Source organism: Musca vetustissima, unplaced genomic scaffold (assembly GCF_032173495.1).
Source record: "Musca vetustissima isolate MV318-11 ecotype Yass unplaced genomic scaffold, APGP_CSIRO_Mvet_v1 utg22059, whole genome shotgun sequence".
NCBI classification, from domain to species: Eukaryota; Metazoa; Arthropoda; class Insecta; order Diptera; family Muscidae; genus Musca; species Musca vetustissima.
This window is the reverse complement of record NW_026880791.1, coordinates 289,117-310,919: the sequence shown is the minus strand read 5'-3', so window position 1 is coordinate 310,919 and position 21,803 is coordinate 289,117. Positions and strand designations below refer to the sequence as shown.

Here is a 21,803-nt window from a genome sequence, read left to right as displayed (position 1 = left end):
TTCTATGACAACTTTAACACATCGTGTTTGTGGTTGTCTTCAAACATTGAAGATATTTTGATATTTTCATTAACTGAAAATTAATATTTACTTGTAGTTTCATATTTCCACTGCCATAATTCTGCAACGGCAGTATTTTTTTGCTAATATGCACAGTAATATTGGGAAAAGGGAAACTCGAAACAATGCACACAGATATAAACACACACATGTATGAGCATATATAGATACAGCTACTATATATTTATTTATTACTCTAAAGACTAACCAAACGAACGAATAACACAATGACAGACATGCGTTTTTTAATACATCGCTTCCCGCTTGATTTTCCTCCTATTGTCTGGAAAAAAAGTTAAACAAAAATATATATTTTTTCACAAAACTCTTAATCAGACCATGCAATGCTCGTCGTCGGGTAGCTACTAGCACAGTTAACAAACAAAACCCTAGTTGATTCACCACAACAGTAGATGAGGATGATGATGGGTGGTCTTGGTGGTATTGCAATCTACTGCCATACTAACTACAAACCGAACACAACCCACAAATTTGTCTGACTGTCTGGGTCGGCTACCTTTTAACCAGACCAGACCAAGCCAACTAACCGAACCACCAATTGCTACAAATACCAAATACCCCCTCGAATACTGGAAGGGAATCTCAGCTAAAAGCGGTGGCGGTATGACAATTTTTAATATTTTTGTCCAGTCTGAAAACAAAAAAAAGTTGGAAAAAAGAAAACAGAAGCAATTGCACAAAAGCATACGAAATGAACGACCGACCGAACGGTACAATAACCGGAAAAAGTGCAACTGATTTGTCGGCTTTTGTTAGTCATTTCCTTTTGGGTAAATAAATAAATGAATGAATATGGGAGTTTTAGTGTCCACATTGCAATGCAATATGCACATACAAATATATTTTTGAATAGGGAGTTTTATTTATAACCTAGATATTTTTTAATTGGTTATAAATTTAAATGTTTGTTTTGTCCAAAGGAATTTATAATATAATTCATGGATGGACTTTTTGTGAAACTTATTGGGCAGCAGGTCAATTGTCTAAGTGAAATAGATAATAACGAAAAGTGATGGGATCGAACAATGGAATGTGCGAAGATCGAAGTCTTAGATAACAGCGAAATGATATGTAATAAAAGCGATAAACTTCCCATAGTAAACGACAACTATGTTCTTTACAGTGATAAAGAGAATAACAGTGAAAATGAAATTGGAATCATAATGTCGAAGGAGTATCCATGGAGACATGGAAACCAATATCTGATTATAATGGCTAAAGATACGCAGTCGAGCGAAAAAGTCGACTTTTTTTTGCCTCTGACCAAAATGTCGAATTTTAGACTTTTCAATTTTTACCTTTGCTAAAAAGTCGATCTTTCGATTTTGTCAAAACTGTTCAAAATCTATTTTCGACTATTACGGGATAATGCCAAATCGACTACAAAATTAATTTGTTATATGAATTGCTGTAAACAACAGAAACGTATTTTCAGAAAAAAGAAACAAGAAAAACCAGAGAGGGAGCAAATCGAGAAGTTCAAGAGTCAGCATAACGTCCGGAAATTTTACCAACGAGTAAAACACCACACCGAAGGCTTTGGTGCAGGCACATCCTCCTGTAGAGATGAAGAAGAAAACCTGGTGGCAGATACAGACAGCGTGGGAAGGATCTGGATGGAGCATTTTGAAAAGCTTCTGGTATCAAATAGTGGCGGTGAAGAAGATTCCCCAGAACCAATCAGAAATAACGGTATAGTGTGTATACCATCTAGCCAAGATGAAGTCAGAATAGCAATCAATCAGATGAAGAATAATAAGGCAGCAAGTGCCGACAGGTTACAAGCCGAACTATTCAAGACCAGTGGTCAGATGCTGGTCAGGAGCATGCGCCAGCATGTCTCGTGCACAAAAAAGGAGACAAGAGGATATGTACCAATTATAGAGGAATAAGTCTCCTTCCCATCGCATATAAAGTGCTATCCAGCGTGCCATAGCAATGCCTCTTTAGATCTGGCAAATCCACCATTGACCAGATTTTCACACTGCATCAAATCCTGTGTGAAAATCTGGTTTTTAACATCCTGCTGGACAAAGCTGATGGTATCAACACACAAGATGTTCAGTTGATTCGGACCAACTGTGGGACTTGAGAACTACAGCTTTGAGATAGTCAACGATTTTATATACCTCGGTACAGCCATACATAAAACTAATGACATACACTTTGAAATTCGGAGAAGGATAGTGTTGGCCAACACATGCTTCTATTTTCTGAGTAAGCAATTTAGGAACAATGCCACCTCTAGGCAGACCAAACTCACCCTTTTCAAGACGCTGATACTATCCCTGCTGGTGTAGCAAGCAGATGAGGCAGCTCTTGGAATGTTCGCCGATCTCCGTCGGTGGTGCATATCGGCATCGAATGAACCACGAATTATATACGAGTTATATATACACGGACATTAACATAGACGTATCTAGCTGCAGCGATAAAACTAATAATTTTTATTTATTGAAAATTATATTTATAAACTAGCGGGCCCGGCAAACGTTGTCTTGCCTAACAATATTGTTGATGATGTATTTGCACATACATTTGTACTACTCAGCGTTGTCCTGCCCCTGTATTCTGTAACTTTTTAACAACATTCGATATTGTCTATTTTACAACAATTTCATTTGTTAGTTTTATTGTTTTTACAATAACAAAAGAAATTTAAACAATATCGAATGTTGTTAAAAGCTACAGAATAGGCCTACTGGTGAAACACGACACCTCCCCTGTTGGCCAATTGCTATCTTCAAACGGTACAGTTGTTGGCAGTAGAGATCAGAATTTAGCGTTTGGCCATATGAAAGCAACTCATAATAAATAATCCCCTTCCAGTCCCACCAAATGCATAGCCGAACCTTCCTGGTCGTTAGTCCTGGTTTGGTCACCGTTTGAGGTGCTTCACCGCTCTTTGACCACGATCGTTTTTGCATTGGGTTATCGTATGTTATCCATTTCTCATTTCCAGTTACCATAAGAATCTCAAAATAAGAGTATATCATTCCGTTTGGTCAAGACTTCGCAGATGGAAATTCGATCCATTTCATTTTTTCTGTTAATTGGTGAGGCACCCAACCATTGAGCTTCTTTTTGAATCCAGCTTTGTGTCAATGGTTTAATTTTTAGCTCCTGGACGATGTTACGACATGCCTGTAAAATTCGATCGTTCCACCGGTATAATGGATTTCTTTTTCCCAAATCTAATATTAGGGATAATTATTGGGCAGAAATTCTTCCTAATTAGAATTTTCCATATTGACTCAAGTATTCGGATATCCCCATCTAACGGCATCCCTTAATATTCGGTGTTTGGCTGCAATGTTATGTTCGCCCAAGCTTTCAAATATCCCCCATGTAATAGTAATACACCTTTTTCGATACTGTGGGGGATTTGGGCACGTTTGGTTGTATATTTGGTAGAATGAATCGCACTGAAATTGTCAATATTGGTTAAATCTTTTAGGTGCCCACAATAGTCGGTACTTTAAGGAGTTCGGTATTTTAGGGAGTGCTTCAGCCGAAGAGCTGTAATGTTTTATTTTGGATGAAGAAACCCTGTTTACAAAAAATTATCAATATTGGTGCAAATTGGTCCGGGTAGCCCCATATAATGATATGCATATAATGATATACTCTTATTGTTCGGTATTTTCTCATGTGGTATTAGTATATATCCATACCCATTGTAGTATCGTATATCATTCATATCATATATCATTCCGTGATATTGAAAGGGTAAAACACATTTGCGGAAACATTTCTATTCACGACCAAGTTTTGTATAGCTCCTACATACGGGTCCCGCACCATTTTCGGTTTTGTAAAGAATTTGACGGAATGGATCATGGATTTGGCTTAATGCAATAAAAAGGAGCCATACATATTTCCCGTTTAATTTTCAGTATGTTGAAGTTCTTACCCCCCGTTTTCCAATCTACTACACATACTGTGTAACATAGTCCCCATATAAATGTCCCGGCCGATTTAAGGAATCTACATATTAGGAAGTACAAAAGTTCGATCTTAACAACGATTTTTCATGGTATTAAATATATCGGTAGTTGACATATTGAGGTAACATCATGAGACTCTTTGTTATAAGAAATGCTTTTTATAGTTGTTCTCTTTCAATATGAACTTACCTTTCTCTGTGATACACGTATGCGATTAAAGACATCGACCAACGATTAGGCATATAACAACCATATAATGGTACATTTTAGGTACTTCAATAACAACATGTTCCTATGTTCCTATTATTATTATTTTCAAGAAGAATAATCTAGGGCACATGTCTTAGAATCAGAACTCTTTCTGAATCTTCAGATTTTCATCCTTGCATTTGTTCCAAAATGTAAGTGAATTTTATGGAAAACGTGTACATACAATGATCGCGAATTCACCTCAATTATTGTTTTGCATTCTCAGAAAAAAAGTTTCGTTACAATGCCAATTGAATAAAATAAAATATTTTGAAAATTTTCAATATTTGACAAATGAATATTTTTTTTTCAAATATTGTTTTTCATAATATTTTTTTTTTCATAATATATATATGTTTTTGCAAATTTTTCGCGATTTTTAAATTTTTCTCACCTTCTAAACCTTCCCTGAAGCTCTACGAATATTTTAAGACTAAGATAAGAAAAATCCGTTCAGCCGTTCTCGAGTTTTAGCGAGACTAACGAACAGCAATTCATTTTTATATATATAGATATAATACAAATATAAAAAAATTGTGTTTTTTATTATTTTATTTTCTTATTATTATTTATTGCAAAATAGGCTGAACCCCAGTCTGTATTTTTATTATTTTGTGTTAATTTTTATATTGTTTTATTTCTTATTCTTTTTTATGCTTAATTTTTTATTATTGTATTATTATGTTTTTTTTAACATCTATAAATATTTCAAAGAAAAAAAAAATAATTAAAAAATAGCAAAAGAATTCAACCATTCGAATAATGCTTCATCTATGTCAGGTGTGGGGTTCGAACCCACGCTCCCTCTCGGGAACCAGAGCTTAAATCTGGCGCCTTAGACCGCTCGGCCAACCTGACTTGTGCCAATTGTGTGCACAACATTGCTTTTATTCTCGTTGTTCACTTACAAACGACGACCACACGAATCTAAAAATAGATTTCTTCTTTACTTTGTTTTCGTCACAGCAAACGTTGTGCAAAAAACCAATCCCCATCACAAAATCGTTGATTGTGTTTGTGAGTATCTGTGTGTGCCTGTTCGTTGTGAAATACAAAAGTTCTACACATTGCTTGTAGCCAGCCGATGATGATGACGACGTTAGTGATGATGACGTCTGTAAACTAAGGGAAAGAGGGTAAACGTAATATTCTCTTTGCTTGTGCGGTCTGAATGAAGCAGATATTGCAATTGTTTTTGTTTTCATTTATGTATACTGCTGAGCAATTATGTAGTGAAATGTTCTTTTCATACAGATTTGAAAGCAAATTGGCAATTTAAGAAAAATGTATTTTCAAATAGAAAAAAATTATATTTAAATAAAATAGAGAGTGATTAAAAACGTTGTCATAATTAAAGAAAATACTTAACAAGGTAATCGGCAAGATTTAAATAATTCTTGACATACTATAGTTTAAATCATTTTTATTTGATAACTGTCTAAGTCATGGAATTTTTAAAGAATATGTCTTTAAAGAAGATGTCTATTCGAGGCGTTGATTTTAAAGCATATTTATTCAAAGGCTATCCAAAACGTGGATTTATGGAAGAATATTTTCCAAGGACAATCCAAGGCATGCTTTTTTAATAATATTTCTCAAGGGCTATCCAAGGCCAGAATTGTTTAAGGAAAATGTATTCATGGTCTATCCATGGCCTTGATTATTTAAGAAATATTTAGTCAATGCCTATATGAAGCGTGGATTTTTATGAATATTTTCCAAGGGTCTGTAAGAGGTGTGGATTTTTAAGAATATTTTACGAGGCTAATATAGTGGATTTTTTTCAAGATTTATATGAAACGTGAATTTTTTAAAGAATATTTTTTCAACGATGGATTTTTAAGGATCTTTCCAAGTTGTGGATTTTTTAAGGATCTATCCAAGGCATGGATTTTTTAAGGCCTATATGATCGTGGATATTGCAAAGAATGAGCCTATATGAGCGTGGATATTGCAAAGAAAGTTTTTCCAGGCTTATCCAAGGAGTGGATTTTTTAAAGAATATTTTTTTTGGAGACTATCCAAGGTGTAGATTTTTAATGAATATTTTTAAGAGCTATCCAAAGCCTGAATTTTCAGGGATTATTTTTTCATGTGCTATCCAAGGCCTGCATTTTCTACAGAATATTTTTCATGGGCTATACAAGGCCTACATTTTTTACAGAATATTTTTCATGGGCTATCCAAAGCTTGAATTTTTCAAGGATTATTTTTTCATGGGCTATTCAAGGTCTGGATTGTTAAGGATTGTTTATTCAAGGCCGGGGATTAAAAAGAAAAAAAAAATTTTTTTTGAGGCTATCCAATGCGTGGATGTTTTTATGAATATTTTCCATGACCTGTTAGAGGCGTGGCTTCTTTAATTTTAAGATTTTTTTAAGAATATTTGTTTCAATGCCTATATGGAGATTTTTCAGAATATATTTTTTAATGCCTATATAAAGATTTTTCAAGACCTTGTTCACCTGTAACGAACCCATAAACGGTTTTTTCAAGCAACGCGTTCGTATTATTCGTATTATTTCAAATTTCTTTTCTCTTTCTAAGGATCTATCCAAGGTGTGGATTTTTTAAGGATCTATCCAAGGTGTGGATTTTTTAAGGATCTATCCAAGGATTTTTTAAGGATCTATCCAAGGCGTGGATTTTTTAAGAATCTATCCAAGGCGTGGATTTTTTAAGGATCTATCCAAGGCGTGGATTTTTTAAGGATCTATCCAAGGCGTGGATTTTTTAAGGATCTATCCAAGTCGTGGATTTTTTAAGGATCTATCCAAGGCGTGGATTTTTTAAGGATCTATCCAAGGCGTGGATTTTTTAAGGACCTATCCAAGGCGTGGATTTTTTAAGGATCTATCCAAGGCGTGGATTTTTTAAGGATCTATCCAAGGCGTGGATTTTTTAAGGATCTATCCAAGGCGTGGATTTTTTAAGGATCTATCCAAGGCGTGGATTTTTTAAGGATCTATCCAAGGCGTGGATTTTTTAAGGATCTATCCAAGGCGTGGATTTTTTAAGGATCTATCCAAGGCGTGGATTTTTTAAGGATCTATCCAAGGCGTGGATTTTTTAAGGATCTATCCAAGGCGTGGATTTTTTAAGGATCTATCCAAGGCGTGGATTTTTTAAGGATCTATCCAAGGCGTGGATTTTTTAAGGATCTATCCAAGGCGTGGATTTTTTAAGGATCTATCCAAGGCGTGGATTTTTTAAGGATCTATCCAAGGCGTGGATTTTTTAAGGATCTATCCAAGGCGTGGATTTTTTAAGGATCTATCCAAGGCGTGGATTTTTTAAGGATCTATCCAAGGCGTGGATTTTTTAAGGATCTATCCAAGGCGTGGATTTTTTAAGGATCTATCCAAGGCGTGGATTTTTTAAGGATCTATCCAAGGCGTGGATTTTTTAAGGATCTATCCAAGGCGTGGATTTTTTAAGGATCTATCCAAGGCGTGGATTTTTTAAGGATCTATCCAAGGCGTGGATTTTTTAAGGATCTATCCAAGGCGTGGATTTTTTAAGGATCTATCCAAGGCGTGGATTTTTTAAGGATCTATCCAAGTCGTGGATTTTTTAAGGATCTATCCAAGGCGTGGATTTTTTAAGGATCTATCCAAGGCGTGGATTTTTTAAGGATCTATCCAAGGCGTGGATTTTTTAAGGATCTATCCAAGGCGTGGATTTTTTAAGGATCTATCCAAGGCGTGGATTTTTAAGGATCTATCCAAGGCGTGGATTTTTTAAGGATCTATCCAAGGCGTGGATTTTTTTAAGAACTATCCAAGGCGTGGATTTTTTAAGGATCTATCCAAGGCGTGGATTTTTTAAGGATCTATCCAAGGCGTGGATTTTTTAAGGATCTATCCAAGGCGTGGATTTTTTAAGGATCTATCCAAGGCGTGGATTTTTTTAAGGATCTATCCAAGGCGTGGATTTTTTAAGGATCTATCCAAGGCGTGGATTTTTTAAGGATCTATCCAAGGCGTGGATTTTTTAAGGATCTATCCAAGGAGTGGAGTTTTTAAGGATCTATCCAAGGCGTGGATTTTTTAAGGATCTATCCAAGGCGTGGATTTTTTTAAGGATCTATCCAAGGCGTGGATTTTTTTAAGGATCTATCCAAGGCGTGGATTTTTTAAGGCCTATATGAGCGTGGATATTGCAAAGAATGTTTTTCAAGGCCTATCCAAGGCGTGGATTTTTTAAAGAATATTTTTTTGGAGACTCTCCAAGGTGTAGATTTTTAATGAGTATTTTCAAGGGCTATCCAAAGCCTGGATTTTCAAGGATTATTTTTTCATGGGCTATACAAGGCCTACATTTTTTACAAAATATTTTTCATGGGCTATCCAAAGCTTGAATTTTTCAAAGATTATTTTCTCATGGGCTATTCAAGATCTGGATTGTTAAGGATTGTTCATTCAAGGCCGTGGATTTTTTAAAGAATATTTTTTTGAGGCGTGGATGTTTTTATGAATATTTTCCATGGCCTGTAAGAGGCGTGGCTTCTTTAATTTTAAGATTTTTTTAAGAATATTTGTTTCAATGTCTGTATGGAGATTTTTAAGAATATATTTTTTTAATGCCTATACATATAAAGATTTTTCAAGAATATTTTTTCAAGACCTTGTTGACCTGTAACGAACCCATAAACGGGTTTTCAAGCAACGCGTTCGTATTTTTTTTTTCAAATTTCTTTGCACCAATTTATACGTGAATTGTCGAATGACTTCGGCCTATCTCATTTAATGGACGAATCCGATTTCGTGTTTCAATACAAGTGCCATTTTGGCCAATCCATCACCATTTCCTACGTTTAATCTGATTTTCTATTGGATCCTGCTTCGATAGATTCTAGAGCTCTACGTTATTTATGATGTTAGGTGGGAATATCCTGTATGTGATCCTGAGACATTTATTTATGAATACTTGTAGCTTTTGCGTGATGGCGTTAGACACAAGCCAGGTATACCAGAATCGATTTTATACATGTTTCGAATATTTTATGCTTTGTTTTTCTGGACATATGTGAGCTATTCGTCTTAATGCTGATCTCGGTTATTAGCCTATTACAATCACGACCAACTCTTATTGTTCCGATTATTTCCTGAAGTACTCCCTTTTAGCTCAATGCTTCTAATAGAACTGTTCGCCTGATAGCCTCAAAGTCGATTAATGGTAGGTAGATACGCAATTCTCTAGATTATATATGGTCCCTTGGATTTTGGCCTGAATCCATATTGCCCATCTCTAAGAATGCTTTTTTTATTGTATTTCTATACTACGGTTGCTAAAATTATCAATATGGATTTGAGCAGGATAATTTCTTCCCAGTTATTACAATCTGTTTTCAGTTTGGAGGCAGTCTTTCTTCCTCCCTAGCTGATGCGACATGAGGTCGAAGAAACTCGGCTGCATTTCGTCGAGCTTTAGAGATTCCGCCGTAAACCATTTTATCATGCTGCTGTCTACTAGGAACTTTCTTTTATCCTTTATTTCTTCACTTGCTTTATTAGTCGTCGATACTGCTCTTTTGTGATATTGATGCTATTCAGCTGCAACTTAACTTTGAGAAATTAGGTTCCAAGTGCCATTTGATAACCGGAACCTACGTCCAATGTTTCTTTAGTTGTTGTTGTCGTAATTCTATAACTTCTTCTCTAGGAAATTTGTTCTTCTTTGATTCTATTATTTGCACTAAGGGATTTCGTGTCAAAAAGTAATACTCCAACCACCAAACCATAAACTACATTTCGTCGCCTAGTGTAATAAGTTCCAATTATCACAATTTCCTTTCCTGGCATGTAACGCGACAATCATTTAATTAGTCAAAATACCATAGCCTTGTGTCATATTTAATTAAAGGGCCAACTATTAATGTTTTCCTTATCACCCCCTCTCGAATTTAAAATCAATAAATTTTTTTTCACCTAGACTCCAAACAAAATACTCTAAAAAAAACTAAAAAGAATGGAACATTCGACAACCAGAATTAATAAGTTAGTCATGTTGACAGCAGGATTACAACATCCCTTTGTAACGGCAGCTCTTGAAAAAAGGTGAAGGATTCAGTTCCTGTGTCATGTCGTTCCCGTTTTATGTCACTAAACTTCTGGTGCAATGCAATGCAATTCATTGTTCCCCTATATGTAACGTGAAGTACCATTGAAACTACAGGAGGAGTTATTCATTAGTTCGCCGTCCTCCAAAATGGATACATACATACGTTCGCTTCACCATTCCAGACAGAAGTAGAATTCCAGCATTTACTCCACGTCCAACAGACAAATCTTTGTGTAACTGCAATGAACTTTGACTTGACTGACTGGCTCCCTATGACGTAAAGTTCAGACCTCTCCTAAACACATTGTCGAACGTTAGCTTTTGTTTACAACTCAACAACAGCAAAAAATCGTTCTTTCTGTCTGGCTCTGAATTGGAGCAGAATTTTTTGTTGGTTGGTTTATTTGTTTGTTTGCTGGCTTGCACAGTCAATTATTACTTTGTGACGGGCGAAAAACCTCGACGAAGTAAAGAAAAGTGGAACATATTTGCTGTGTGTATGTGTTGTTTTCCATGGCCATTGTGTTTCAAAATTCATTCATCGTTCATCCTTTCTCTTCCTGTTTCACACATATAACACAAAGCAGCAGCATCAGCTTTGATGTGCTTTTACTTTGTAATTATTGCAATGTTGACGGATGTGGGAAACAACAAATGTTGGGCGGAATTGAGGCTGCTTTTATTTGCTTTCTATTTGAAAGTTTTATTGTTTTAATAAAAAACTTAGCTTTGTCAGGTGTGGGGTTCGAACCCACGCTCCCTCTCGGGAACCAGAGCTTAAATCTGGCGCCTTAGACCGCTCGGCCAACCTGACTATATATTAGAATAATGAATTTGATGCATTTTATTTTCAGGGGAATGCCTGTAACAAAAATTGCAATTGAAGTCCTGCTTTGGAGGAGTTTCATGATTTCACGGTGGCTATATACATAGCTCCCCTTATAGAATTAACATTTTGTAAATAAGTATCATCACTTTAAAACAATCTTTAAGAAGTTTATCTTTTAGAAATCTACACTCTGATAGTCCTTGCACAATTCTTTGCATGATCTTATCCTTGAAATTTCTTAAAAAATCCACTCTCTTATATTCAAAAAAAAAAAAAAAAAAAAAAAACAACTCATTAAAAAATCTACGCTGCGCTGTTTCTTTATGGTATGCTGGTCTTTGAAAAATCCATGGTCACATAAGACCATGTAATTCCTTTGTATGGTCCATGAAAAAAATAGTTAAAGAATCAACCCCCTCATGGTGTATAAAAATATTTTTTAAAGAAGCCACGTTTTAATGGTTCTTGAAAAGTTTTCGCATGTCGGTCGTTTCTTCAAAAATACGTTTCGAAAATTATTGACAAATCCATGCCTGAAAACATTTTTTTAAAAATATGTCAGATCTTGAAAAAATATCTCTCAAAATTCCGTCTATTATGGTCTTAAAAAATTTACGTTATATAGGTCTTTAAAAAGCCACGACAGGTCGGCCACCGCCGCTTCATTTTTTATTAAACTCTCGAGTAGAGTCGGTTTGATCTATTTCGGTTCGCATCGCAATGGAACTAGAACATTAATTTAGATCCATAGTTCCTTTAGATCAATCGTTCATTAGTACCGTTCGTTAATTCAGTCAATTACCGAAACTGAACTAAGGGAACGAGTGCAAAATGAAACGACTAGAGCAAAATTAACTAGATGCACCAATGAACCGTATCTAGTACCGATAGATACTTTTGCAGAGGATATCGTTTCGGAAGGATGCTTCTATATGTAAGTGGCCTTGGTTAAAGCAATGTAATATTTTCAGGTTATTTATTTACTTACGTTTGTTCAATAGTTCATTGGTACACGTCAGTTAATTTGATCAATGAATGGGAAGAATCAGATGAAAGATTGGATCATAAGAGCTAGGTGAATGAGAGCAAACATGAACGTCTGGAGCAAAGTGAACTACTGAATGAAATAATTGGACCTAGTATCGATAGTTCCTTTTGCGGAAAATTTTATTTGAACTAGTTTGTACTCTGGAGATTTATATTCATAAGTGACTAAAGCTATGAAATTGTATATACCCTCAGGCTTATGGCTAACGATACGTAAAAAATGTTCCCCAACAAAGTATTGGTTTAGACCCCATTTTTCTTTGGACGAAATTCGTTTCAGACAATTTGGAGTCTGTCTGGCTGACCGGCTGGTGCGGACGATAATTCTGGAAGGAAGTAACCGATTTCATTCAAAATTTGCACATCGTAATATTTATTCCAAGTTCAAGTTCGAAGATGGTAAATATCGGTCGATTCCATCTGGTACTCTACCATATAATGGTCAAAAATTTGCTGCAAATTATTTTATAATGTCATGTGAACGGACTATCCGATTTGAATTAAACTTTGCCCAAACTAATATTATAACTAATGTTTACCTTACCTAGGATTTTTGAGAAGTTTCTTCTTAATTTTGGTGGCTGGCCAGAAGAGACACAAAAACCTGTTACGATTGGAATTGTTGACCACCACTCTTTGTATTGAAGAACATTTTTCTACTAACATCTACATGATGTTTTTGCTTCATTGAAAGTTTTGACTATTTTTTTTTTTTTTTTTTTTAGAGAGTTCTCTACGTTCTTCTCTGGGGACGTATCAAAGAACAGTTAATTGTTGGTCAATATAGAGTGCAGTTTATAGACATAATTTGATACTTCAGGTTCTTGGAGATTGGAGAACATGCACGCAAAATAGGTCAATATTTTGACATCACAGCCACATTTGCCAACTCTACAGTATCCAAAATAATTAGATTTACTTCCCTAAATCATTCATATAGTGGATGTTCTAAACTGATTTCACAACATTTTGCAAATTCCGTTTATATTTGCAGCAAGCAAACCTACTACTCCTCGTTTATTACAATATTCAAGATATATATTTTTTGAGTTCAAAGTTCTAATTATAAGAAAGTTTTATTAACTTTCTTCCATAACAATTAATTTATAACCACATTTCGAGTATAATAAACAAATAATTTATTTGTCAGGTGTGGGGTTCGAACCCACGCTCCCTCTCGGGAACCAGAGCTTAAATCTGGCGCCTTAGACCGCTCGGCCAACCTGACTGTGTGACTGCCATTGTTTAAGATTACTAATAAATGCGAACACATTTTTTAAAACGTCGTTCTGAAAAAAAGCAAATAGGGCTGTGTACCCTCTTAACAAATCCTTGGACCAATATATCCACCAAATTCAAGATATTTCCTTAAATTGTATTTCTCATATCTAGGTTTCGATGTTACAAGATATCGAAGTTCTATTTTATAAAAACTGGTTGATCCATACATTTTGCATGTCAGGTGTGGGGTTCGAACCCACGCTCCCTCTCGGGAACCAGAGCTTAAATCTGGCGCCTTAGACCGCTCGGCCAACCTGACGACAAGGCAAAAGCTTTCGATAACTTCTTGAGTTCAGTTTTGGTTTGGGGTTTTTTTTTGTTGTGTTCTCTGATCTTCAAGAGAATGTTAAAGGGGTTCATCTTAAAACACGTCATTTATGTGAGTCATGAGAATTGAATTTTATTTAGATAAACAAAAGAGGTGTTGCGAAATTTTAAAAATTGATTGTTAATGAAGTCTTCGAATTATAAAAAATATAATTGCTGATTAAAAAAAAACAATAATTAAAAAATAAATAAAATATAAAAAAACTAATTTGCTTTGTCAGGTGTGGGGTTCGAACCCACGCTCCCTCTCGGGAACCAGAGCTTAAATCTGGCGCCTTAGACCGCTCGGCCAACCTGACTATGATACGAGGAAATTAATTGTTCTTAGTCTGGATACAATTTTCTAAAACTTCTATATTTTTCTAATCCAAACAGATCTTACATTTTGGACGAAGATAATCTAATCGTCTAATCAGAGTTCAATCGAAAAGTATTTATCTTAGACATGTAGAGTTTTAATAAGTTTGCAAATGTGGTACAATATCACGAAATTTAATTGGACTGTTACAAAATGGGAATAGAACCTTAAAAATAACTGTAAACAGTGGTGTTGGGGTTATGTATAAAGCAACTAAAATTGCAATGTTAATAAATATTTTACATATGGAAGACTTTCAAATGCATTTTTATATACACTGGTGGCCAAAACTAAAGCAACTAAAATTGGAAGATTAATAAATGCCGCATAACTTTTTAAAAAATAGAGATGTCGTTGGTTTTTTCAGTTTTACATCGGGTACTTTATTCACTAAAAAAAAACAAAAGTATTAATGAAAAATTCATTATGAAATAAATAATAATTTATGGATAAGGGAATAGTCTCAAGTTTTGCTTGGACAAAACTAAAGCAATTCTACAGTACAAACAGATTAACTGTAATATGTTAGTTATTTGTACCATTATAATTACTATGTTTTGGCTTCTACGCCTACTTCGATTCTTATAGATCATTTTTAAATAACATGTGTCTGGTTTTCATTTTTGACTTAGGGACCAACCCCCCCTTCTCGATTTTTTATTTTCCAAATTTTGAATGGACTGGTAAATGAATACCAATGATTGATAAGGTTTGAAACTTTGCACATATTTATTTAAAGATTTAAAAAGGAAGAAAAAAAAAAAATTATAAAATAGTTTTGTTGTTGTTTTTTGTGGTCAAAGAAAAGTCCTTATTTTTTATGGCGGGCATGATAACTCCTCACTGGAACAACGGAATCCGAAAATTCCAAGAGTACTAAAAAATTGAAAAATCACCTATTTTTGACCACAAACTAAGTTAAAAAAATCAAGAAGATCTTCACCGATTGGCTTTATCCTAGTTCACACGAGAGCTATACATTCCCAGAGAAACGTGTCAAAATTTGGAACCGATTGGATTATTAGTTTTTGAGTTATCGTTTAAAGTTTGAGAATCACTTTTGCCGTTACTTGATGCTGACACAATAAATCGACTATATCTTGATGAGTTCTTGAGATTTTCACTTGAAATTTTGTATGGATATTCTAGTATTAGTGTAGATTCGAAAAAAATAAATAGAAAATTTTGATGCCGAGAATGGGGGAGTCCCCTTAATGCCCAAAAAATATAAAAAATGACTAGAATCAGATGCAGTTCTCCGGCAAAATAGCTAATTACCAGAGGTTGTGAAATAATTTATTACAGAAAATGATTTCAGCATGGAGGAAGGCTGTAAAAGAACATCAGTTCATACTGATTAACAAATTGTCATAGAAGTAAAAAATACACATTAAAGAGTTGAATGGAATTTGTCAGGCGATTATCGTTGGATATGACCTCAAGAATCAAGCGTGGGCGAGCTATGGTCGCAGGTCTACATGCCCGGAAACTATCAAAAAAGTTATTTTATTTCTAAAAAGTATCGGAAAACCAGTTTTTCGATAAATCTCATATTAATTGGAATTCGACTCAGTGGATAAATATTATGCTCTCTGGTTAGCCCACGCTTGGTTCTTGAGGTCATAAAGACTCAGACATGAAAAATGATTACCATCTGAGAGTCCAAAAATGCATGGGCACTGGTAAACATAGAGAAGGGACAGAAAAATAACCATTTCTTTTTATGTAGTTCGATATTTTTACGAAATTTATGAAGTAATGCATCGGATTGTTTATACAAATGTGTTGGAAAATGCTATGATTCCCTTCGCTGAAGAAAATATACCGTTTGTTTGGATGTTACAGATTGACAATAACCTCCAAACATGCACCAAAACATGTCAAAGATTGGTTGTGGGAGTTTGTTAATGGCCAACACAATTATCAGATCTTCACCCAATGGAAAAAACTATTGGAGTATGATAGATAGCAAAATAAAAACAGAATCAGAAGCAAATAAACATAACCTCCCTCTTCCCAAAGCTTCAGGACGCCAGCAATAGTATACCCAAGGATCAAATTGAGCATTTTATTGACCCGATGTCTCGTAGGTGTGCTGCCGTAATGAAAAATAATGGTTATGCTGTCGATTACTGAAAAGTTGCTTATTTATGAGAAAAGCCAAAAGTTGTTTTAGTTTTGACCACGCAAAATTGTGTCAATTTAGTTTTCCATAGAATATTTTTTATTTCAAAATAAAGTTTGCGTTTATATTTTTTTAATGAATAAATTACCGATTTATTTCTGAAAAAGTTTATTCAGTTTGCAATTTCAGTTACTTTAGTTTTGCAAGAAGACTATTATGTACCCTCTTTAGACTGGTAATTATACACTGACATATTCGATAATAAATAAAATTCAAAGAAATCTCTATAAACGCATTAATAATTGTTTTAAAATTGTGTTTTCCTCAATTTGTACATTTTAATTTGTTTTTTATTTTCTTATATTTGAATATTTAAAAAATATAATTTTATAAAAAATAGCAAAATTCGAATGTAATCTACTGCTTTATGTCAGGTGTGGGGTTCGAACCCACGCTCCCTCTCGGGAACCAGAGCTTAAATCTGGCGCCTTAGACCGCTCGGCCAACCTGACTGCCTGCTAACGGTGGTCAAATGAACCGAATATAAATGTATGGTCGAGATACAAATGTTTTTTTTTTCAATTTTATTTTTAGAAAAAAAAATACTCGAGGGTTTTTTTCTTTTGGTTTACAATTGTATCAATTTTAGGATAATTAGTATTGTTAACATTATTGTCAAATGGCTATGACCTCATTGGATGTTGACGATAATTAGGTAAATTGTTTTTAGATACATAAAGATTTACTGTAAACAAGGAATATTGTTCTTCCCTACTACATAAATACATATGTGTAAACATGTGTGTGACACAATTTATATTTATTTCAAATGTTAAGGGACGTACTTTCGTCTGGCTACCCACAAAATGTGTTCTAAAAATAGTCACTTTGTACACATTTTAATTTAAGAATCCTTTGAGCAGGGTAATTAAAGAAACTAGGATAATTGTATGTATTCTGATTGTGTTTCACACCAGAAGAAATATATAAAACAGTGTTCCGAAATATGTATGAGGCTAAAAAAATGCCACTGGCTTATTTTAACTCTTCATGGTGCGGCATTTTTACATTACAATAATATTGTCTGTTAATAATAATATTTTTGTTAACAGAACAATTATTTTATTGAATATCAAATCCTCCTACAAAAATTATGAATATGGGACCAACTTTTAAGGAAGTCCCCTTATAACGATACCACTTGTATTTGGATATTTTGGGTATTTAAAATTGTATATTTGTCAACTGTTGGGGTGACCCCTATATATAAGGACGGTATCGACATTTTTGATGTCTTATCTTTATTTTCTAACATAAGGTATATTGAATTGACATTCTATGTTTTTGGAGGTCGAAAATATCTTTGAGAAAATGGGTTTTAAGGGAAATCCTGCATAGACCTTCAAAAAATATTTGTAAAAATCTTCGCATTTTGCATGGAGAAGGGGATCGAGCCAATGATAAAAATCGGTCATTATTTAGCGGTTCAAATGGACCCTGATTTTTGTCTGAAAAATTATAAAATTTGTAAAATCTTTGTATAGACATTTAAAAATATTTTGAAAAAATCCACGCCATGACTTTGTATAGACCTTCAAAAATCCACGCCTTTGTATAGACCTTCAAAAATCCACGCCTTTGTATAGACCTTCAAAAATCCACGCCTTTGTATAGACCTTCAAAAATCCACGCCTTTGTATAGACCTTCAAAAATCCACGCCTTTGTATAGACCTTCAAAAATCCACGCCTTTGTATAGACCTTGAAAAATATTTTGAAAAAAACCACGCCTATTTAAGACCTTCAAAAATCCACGCCTTCGTATAGACCTTGAAAAATATTTTGAAAAAAACCACGCCTATTTAAGACCTTCAAAAATCCACGCCTTTGTATAGACATTAAAAAATCCACGCCTATTATATAGACCTTGAAAAAATATTTTTTTTAATCCACGCCTTTATATAGACCTTGAAAATTTGTTTTTTACTATCTACGACCTTTAAAAATATTTTGAAAAAATCCACGCCTATTTAAGACCTTAAAAAATCCACGCCTATTTAAGACCTTAAAAAATCCACGCCTATTTAAGACCTTAAAAAATCCACGCCTATTTAAGACCTTACAAGATCCACGCCTATTTAAGTTTAAATTGGAATGTTTTAAAATTGGAATATTGCGAACGGTAGGGTACGACAGTAGTCCCCATTGGCCATTGCCTTGTCTTATTTGTTGTTTGTCTTCGAATAGTTTCTTCACCTACAACAATAAATGTTGAAGAATTTCTGATAACCTTTAACACATCAATATAAATAGCTAAAAAAATTGCTAAATTTGTTTTTTGAACATTTTTTAAAATTCGGACAGTTGTTCAAGATACATCGTAACAATCAGATCGCCGCAAAAGTACATTCGAAAGAAAAAACAATGAAAACGCGATTTAAATACGTTGAAATTTTGTTGGTGCTATTTCTTCTAGAAGTGACTCGGGCTGCAGAATTGCCGACGATCAGCAAGGCAAGGAATATTTTAAAATTTATGAATCCCGCCGCGGATCCCTGTAGTAATTTCTATGAATTTACATGTGGAAATTTTCCACGTATCTATCCCGCCATATTGAGTCAACAAGCGGAAACCAGTGTTTTGGGAATAATGCAATCAGATTTGGAACATATCATGTTCTCCGTATTGAATAGCCCCAATATGACCATGGACACAATTAGTCATGGCAAGGTGAAAGATTTTTATAATTCCTGTTTGAATCTACGACACTCGGGATGGCTTTATATGGCCAAGTTAAAGGAAATTATTGCAGAATTTGGACAAATGCCGGCACTGAGTGAAAATTGGTCGGATGAGGACTTCAATTGGTTACAAGTTGTGGCAGAGATTTCCAAAAAATACGATTTACAAATAATTATTGGCAAATATGTACGTCGAGATCTCTATGATAAGCGACGTAACACCGTGTACTTCGATTTACCCTCATTTGGTTTGCCGAAGCCGGAAATGTTCCTGAATCCCGCATATAAGCTGCTACTCGAAGAATATCGTTTGGCAATTGGCCAACATTTGCGTAACTATTTGGGGGTCAATGAAATAATGGCCCAGAAATTCTCGCAGGAAATATTGGGTTTTGAAGTTGCCCTGGCCATGGGTACGGTAAATGAAACCGGAATATTCACACAACCTTATGAATATGTGGATTATTTGAAACGAGAATATCCGGAGGACTTGGATTTATTTAAATATTTAGAAATAGCCTTGGATGGTCCCTTACCCAAGGGAAAAATTATCGATAACTGCCCAGTGTATCACAAAAATTTGTTGAAGATAATCCGACGTACCCCCAAACGGATTATGGCCAATTATATTTTCTATTCTCTGCTGAGGAATTTTTTGTTGAGCCCCTTCCCCAACACCCTGGAAGATTTACAGAAGGGCTGTGTAAGCCTAACACGAAAATATTTTGAAAATATACTCGACAATATGGTCTATCGTCGGACCAATGTCAAAGATGCCGAACAGGCTGTCATAAATATGGCTTATGATTTTAAAACGGTAATGGAATTATCGCTGCGGCAAAATACATGGCTGTCGTCGAAGATCCAGAGACGTATTAAAGATAAACTGAAATCTTTAAAGGTTATAATAAAATCCTATGCAGATCAGGACTTCTCTGCGGACTTCGAACAATTTCTTATCGATGAAAATGATTTTTGTGGCAACCTAAAATCGATTTTTATTCTCAGAGCCATGGAAACGAAATCGAATTTGAATAGCCCACCAAAAGCCAACTACAATTCCCTCTCCACATCCCTCCTACCCAAATACCTAAAGGAAGAAAATGCCCTTGTGGTACCGGTGGGTTTCTTACAGCCCCTTTTCTTCTGGCATTCCAGCTATCCCGCCTCCATAAAATTAAGTCAACTGGGCTTTTTCATTGCCCATGAAATGATGCATGCCATTGATGCGGAGGGCATCTTCTATGATCCCGATGGCCAATATAGTTATTGGAATAATGGTAAACTCCCCGAAGCATTTACTATGCGCAAATATTGCTATTCCAAACAACACAGTGGTGGCAATTATATTTTTGGTGGCATAAAAATCCCAGAATTACAATCGGATTTGGAAAACATGGCCGATGCGGATGGTTTACGTTGGGCCTTCAAAACCTTCACAATGTGGTATAATAGTCCATTACTGGCTAATTTGAATATATCATCGGAGGTGCTTCCCAATTTGGATTATCAAGATCATCAATTGTTTTTCATTAACTTTGCTCAACTTTGGTGTAATGATGTTAATCCTCTGATGACTGGCCTGCCCTTTGTACCCAATGGCGATTATATATCGGGAAATTTAAAAGTAATGTCTGTACTAACGAATGTCAAGGAATTCTTTGAGACATTCCATTGTGAAAAGCCGAAGAAGCCGTTTGTATGTGAAGTTTATTAGTTAAGGAATGATTGATAATAAAGAGAGAAAAACTGAAATGTGTGTTTTGTAATATTCGAAAAGTGAGGAAAGGGCCAAAGTTGGTCCTCAGTAACTGATGATAGATTTTTTTTTAAAAAAATATATATAAAAATGTAGCAAAGTTCCGGTGCTGACCAAAGAAAACGCCTAAAGTTGTTGGTAATGATCCGTTAATATTTAGAAGACTTTATTTTATTTTTTTCTGTTTTGTGGTTCGCTTTTATATGATCACAACATGGCCTAGTCACCGTAGTCGCTGGAGCTCGATAGGTCTCACTATGTCGATGTCCGAGAATATATGGTACAGCTCATGGTTCATTCGGCGGCGATATTCACTGTCGACGCATATAGATCCATAGATCTTCCGGAGAATTTTACTCTCAAACACTTCAAGAGCTACCTCATCTGCTTGCGCAAGTACCCATGCTTCAGACCCATATAACAGCACGTGTAATATTAGTCTTGTAGAGTGTGAGTTGGGTCTGGCGAGAGAAGGCATTGTTTTTGAATTGCTTACTCAGACCATAGTAGCATCTGTTGGTCAACACTATTCTTCTCCGGATTTCAAAGCTGATGTTATTAGTTTTGTGTATATCGTTGACTACCTCGAAGCAGTAGTTCCACAGTTGGTCCGAGGCTGCTGTACGTCTTGCGCGTTGATACCATCAGTTTGGTCTTCTCGCAGACTCTTTATCAATTACATGAAAGGTGGCTGTTACGGCTCGCAATGTTCCACCCATTATGTCGATATCGTCGGCGAGTAACATATGCTGTTTGGTGTACAGAGTGTCATTTCTGTTCACATTTGCATTTCGTATGACTTTTTCCAGAAGGATATTAAAAACAACACACGACAAACTGTCACCCTGTCTGAATCCTCGTTCGGTATTGAAGGGCTCCGAAAAGTCCTTTCCGACTTTAACTGCTGAACTTGTGCCAGTTAAAGTTATCCTGCATAACCGTATTAATTTTGCAGGAATGCCAAACGCAGACATGACTTTAAACACCTCTGAACGGA

General features: G+C 35.1%; 1 protein-coding gene and 6 non-coding genes across 7 annotated transcripts; 1 reads left to right on the top strand and 6 right to left on the bottom strand.

Moving 5' to 3' along the window:
* Positions 1-5,051: 5,051 nt before the first annotated feature.
* Positions 5,052-5,135, bottom strand: Trnal-uaa (transfer RNA leucine (anticodon UAA)). Its single transcript has one exon. It is a non-coding gene; the product is annotated as a tRNA-Leu (tRNA).
* Positions 5,136-11,070: 5,935 nt separating this feature from the next.
* Trnal-uaa (transfer RNA leucine (anticodon UAA)) lies at positions 11,071-11,154 on the bottom strand. The gene has a single exon. It is a non-coding gene; the product is annotated as a tRNA-Leu (tRNA).
* Positions 11,155-13,360: 2,206 nt separating this feature from the next.
* On the bottom strand, positions 13,361-13,444 carry Trnal-uaa (transfer RNA leucine (anticodon UAA)). The gene has a single exon. It is a non-coding gene; the product is annotated as a tRNA-Leu (tRNA).
* Positions 13,445-13,672: 228 nt separating this feature from the next.
* Positions 13,673-13,756, bottom strand: Trnal-uaa (transfer RNA leucine (anticodon UAA)). Its single transcript has one exon. It is a non-coding gene; the product is annotated as a tRNA-Leu (tRNA).
* A 283-nt stretch (positions 13,757-14,039) lies between these two features.
* Positions 14,040-14,123, bottom strand: Trnal-uaa (transfer RNA leucine (anticodon UAA)). The gene has a single exon. It is a non-coding gene; the product is annotated as a tRNA-Leu (tRNA).
* A 2,612-nt stretch (positions 14,124-16,735) lies between these two features.
* Positions 16,736-16,819, bottom strand: Trnal-uaa (transfer RNA leucine (anticodon UAA)). The gene has a single exon. It is a non-coding gene; the product is annotated as a tRNA-Leu (tRNA).
* Positions 16,820-18,730: 1,911 nt separating this feature from the next.
* Positions 18,731-20,764, top strand: LOC133326649 (neprilysin-1-like). The gene has a single exon (XM_061535279.1). It carries the CDS (start codon positions 18,731-18,733, stop codon positions 20,762-20,764), a length of 2,034 nt encoding a protein of 677 aa, XP_061391263.1.
* Positions 20,765-21,803: the final 1,039 nt, after the last annotated feature.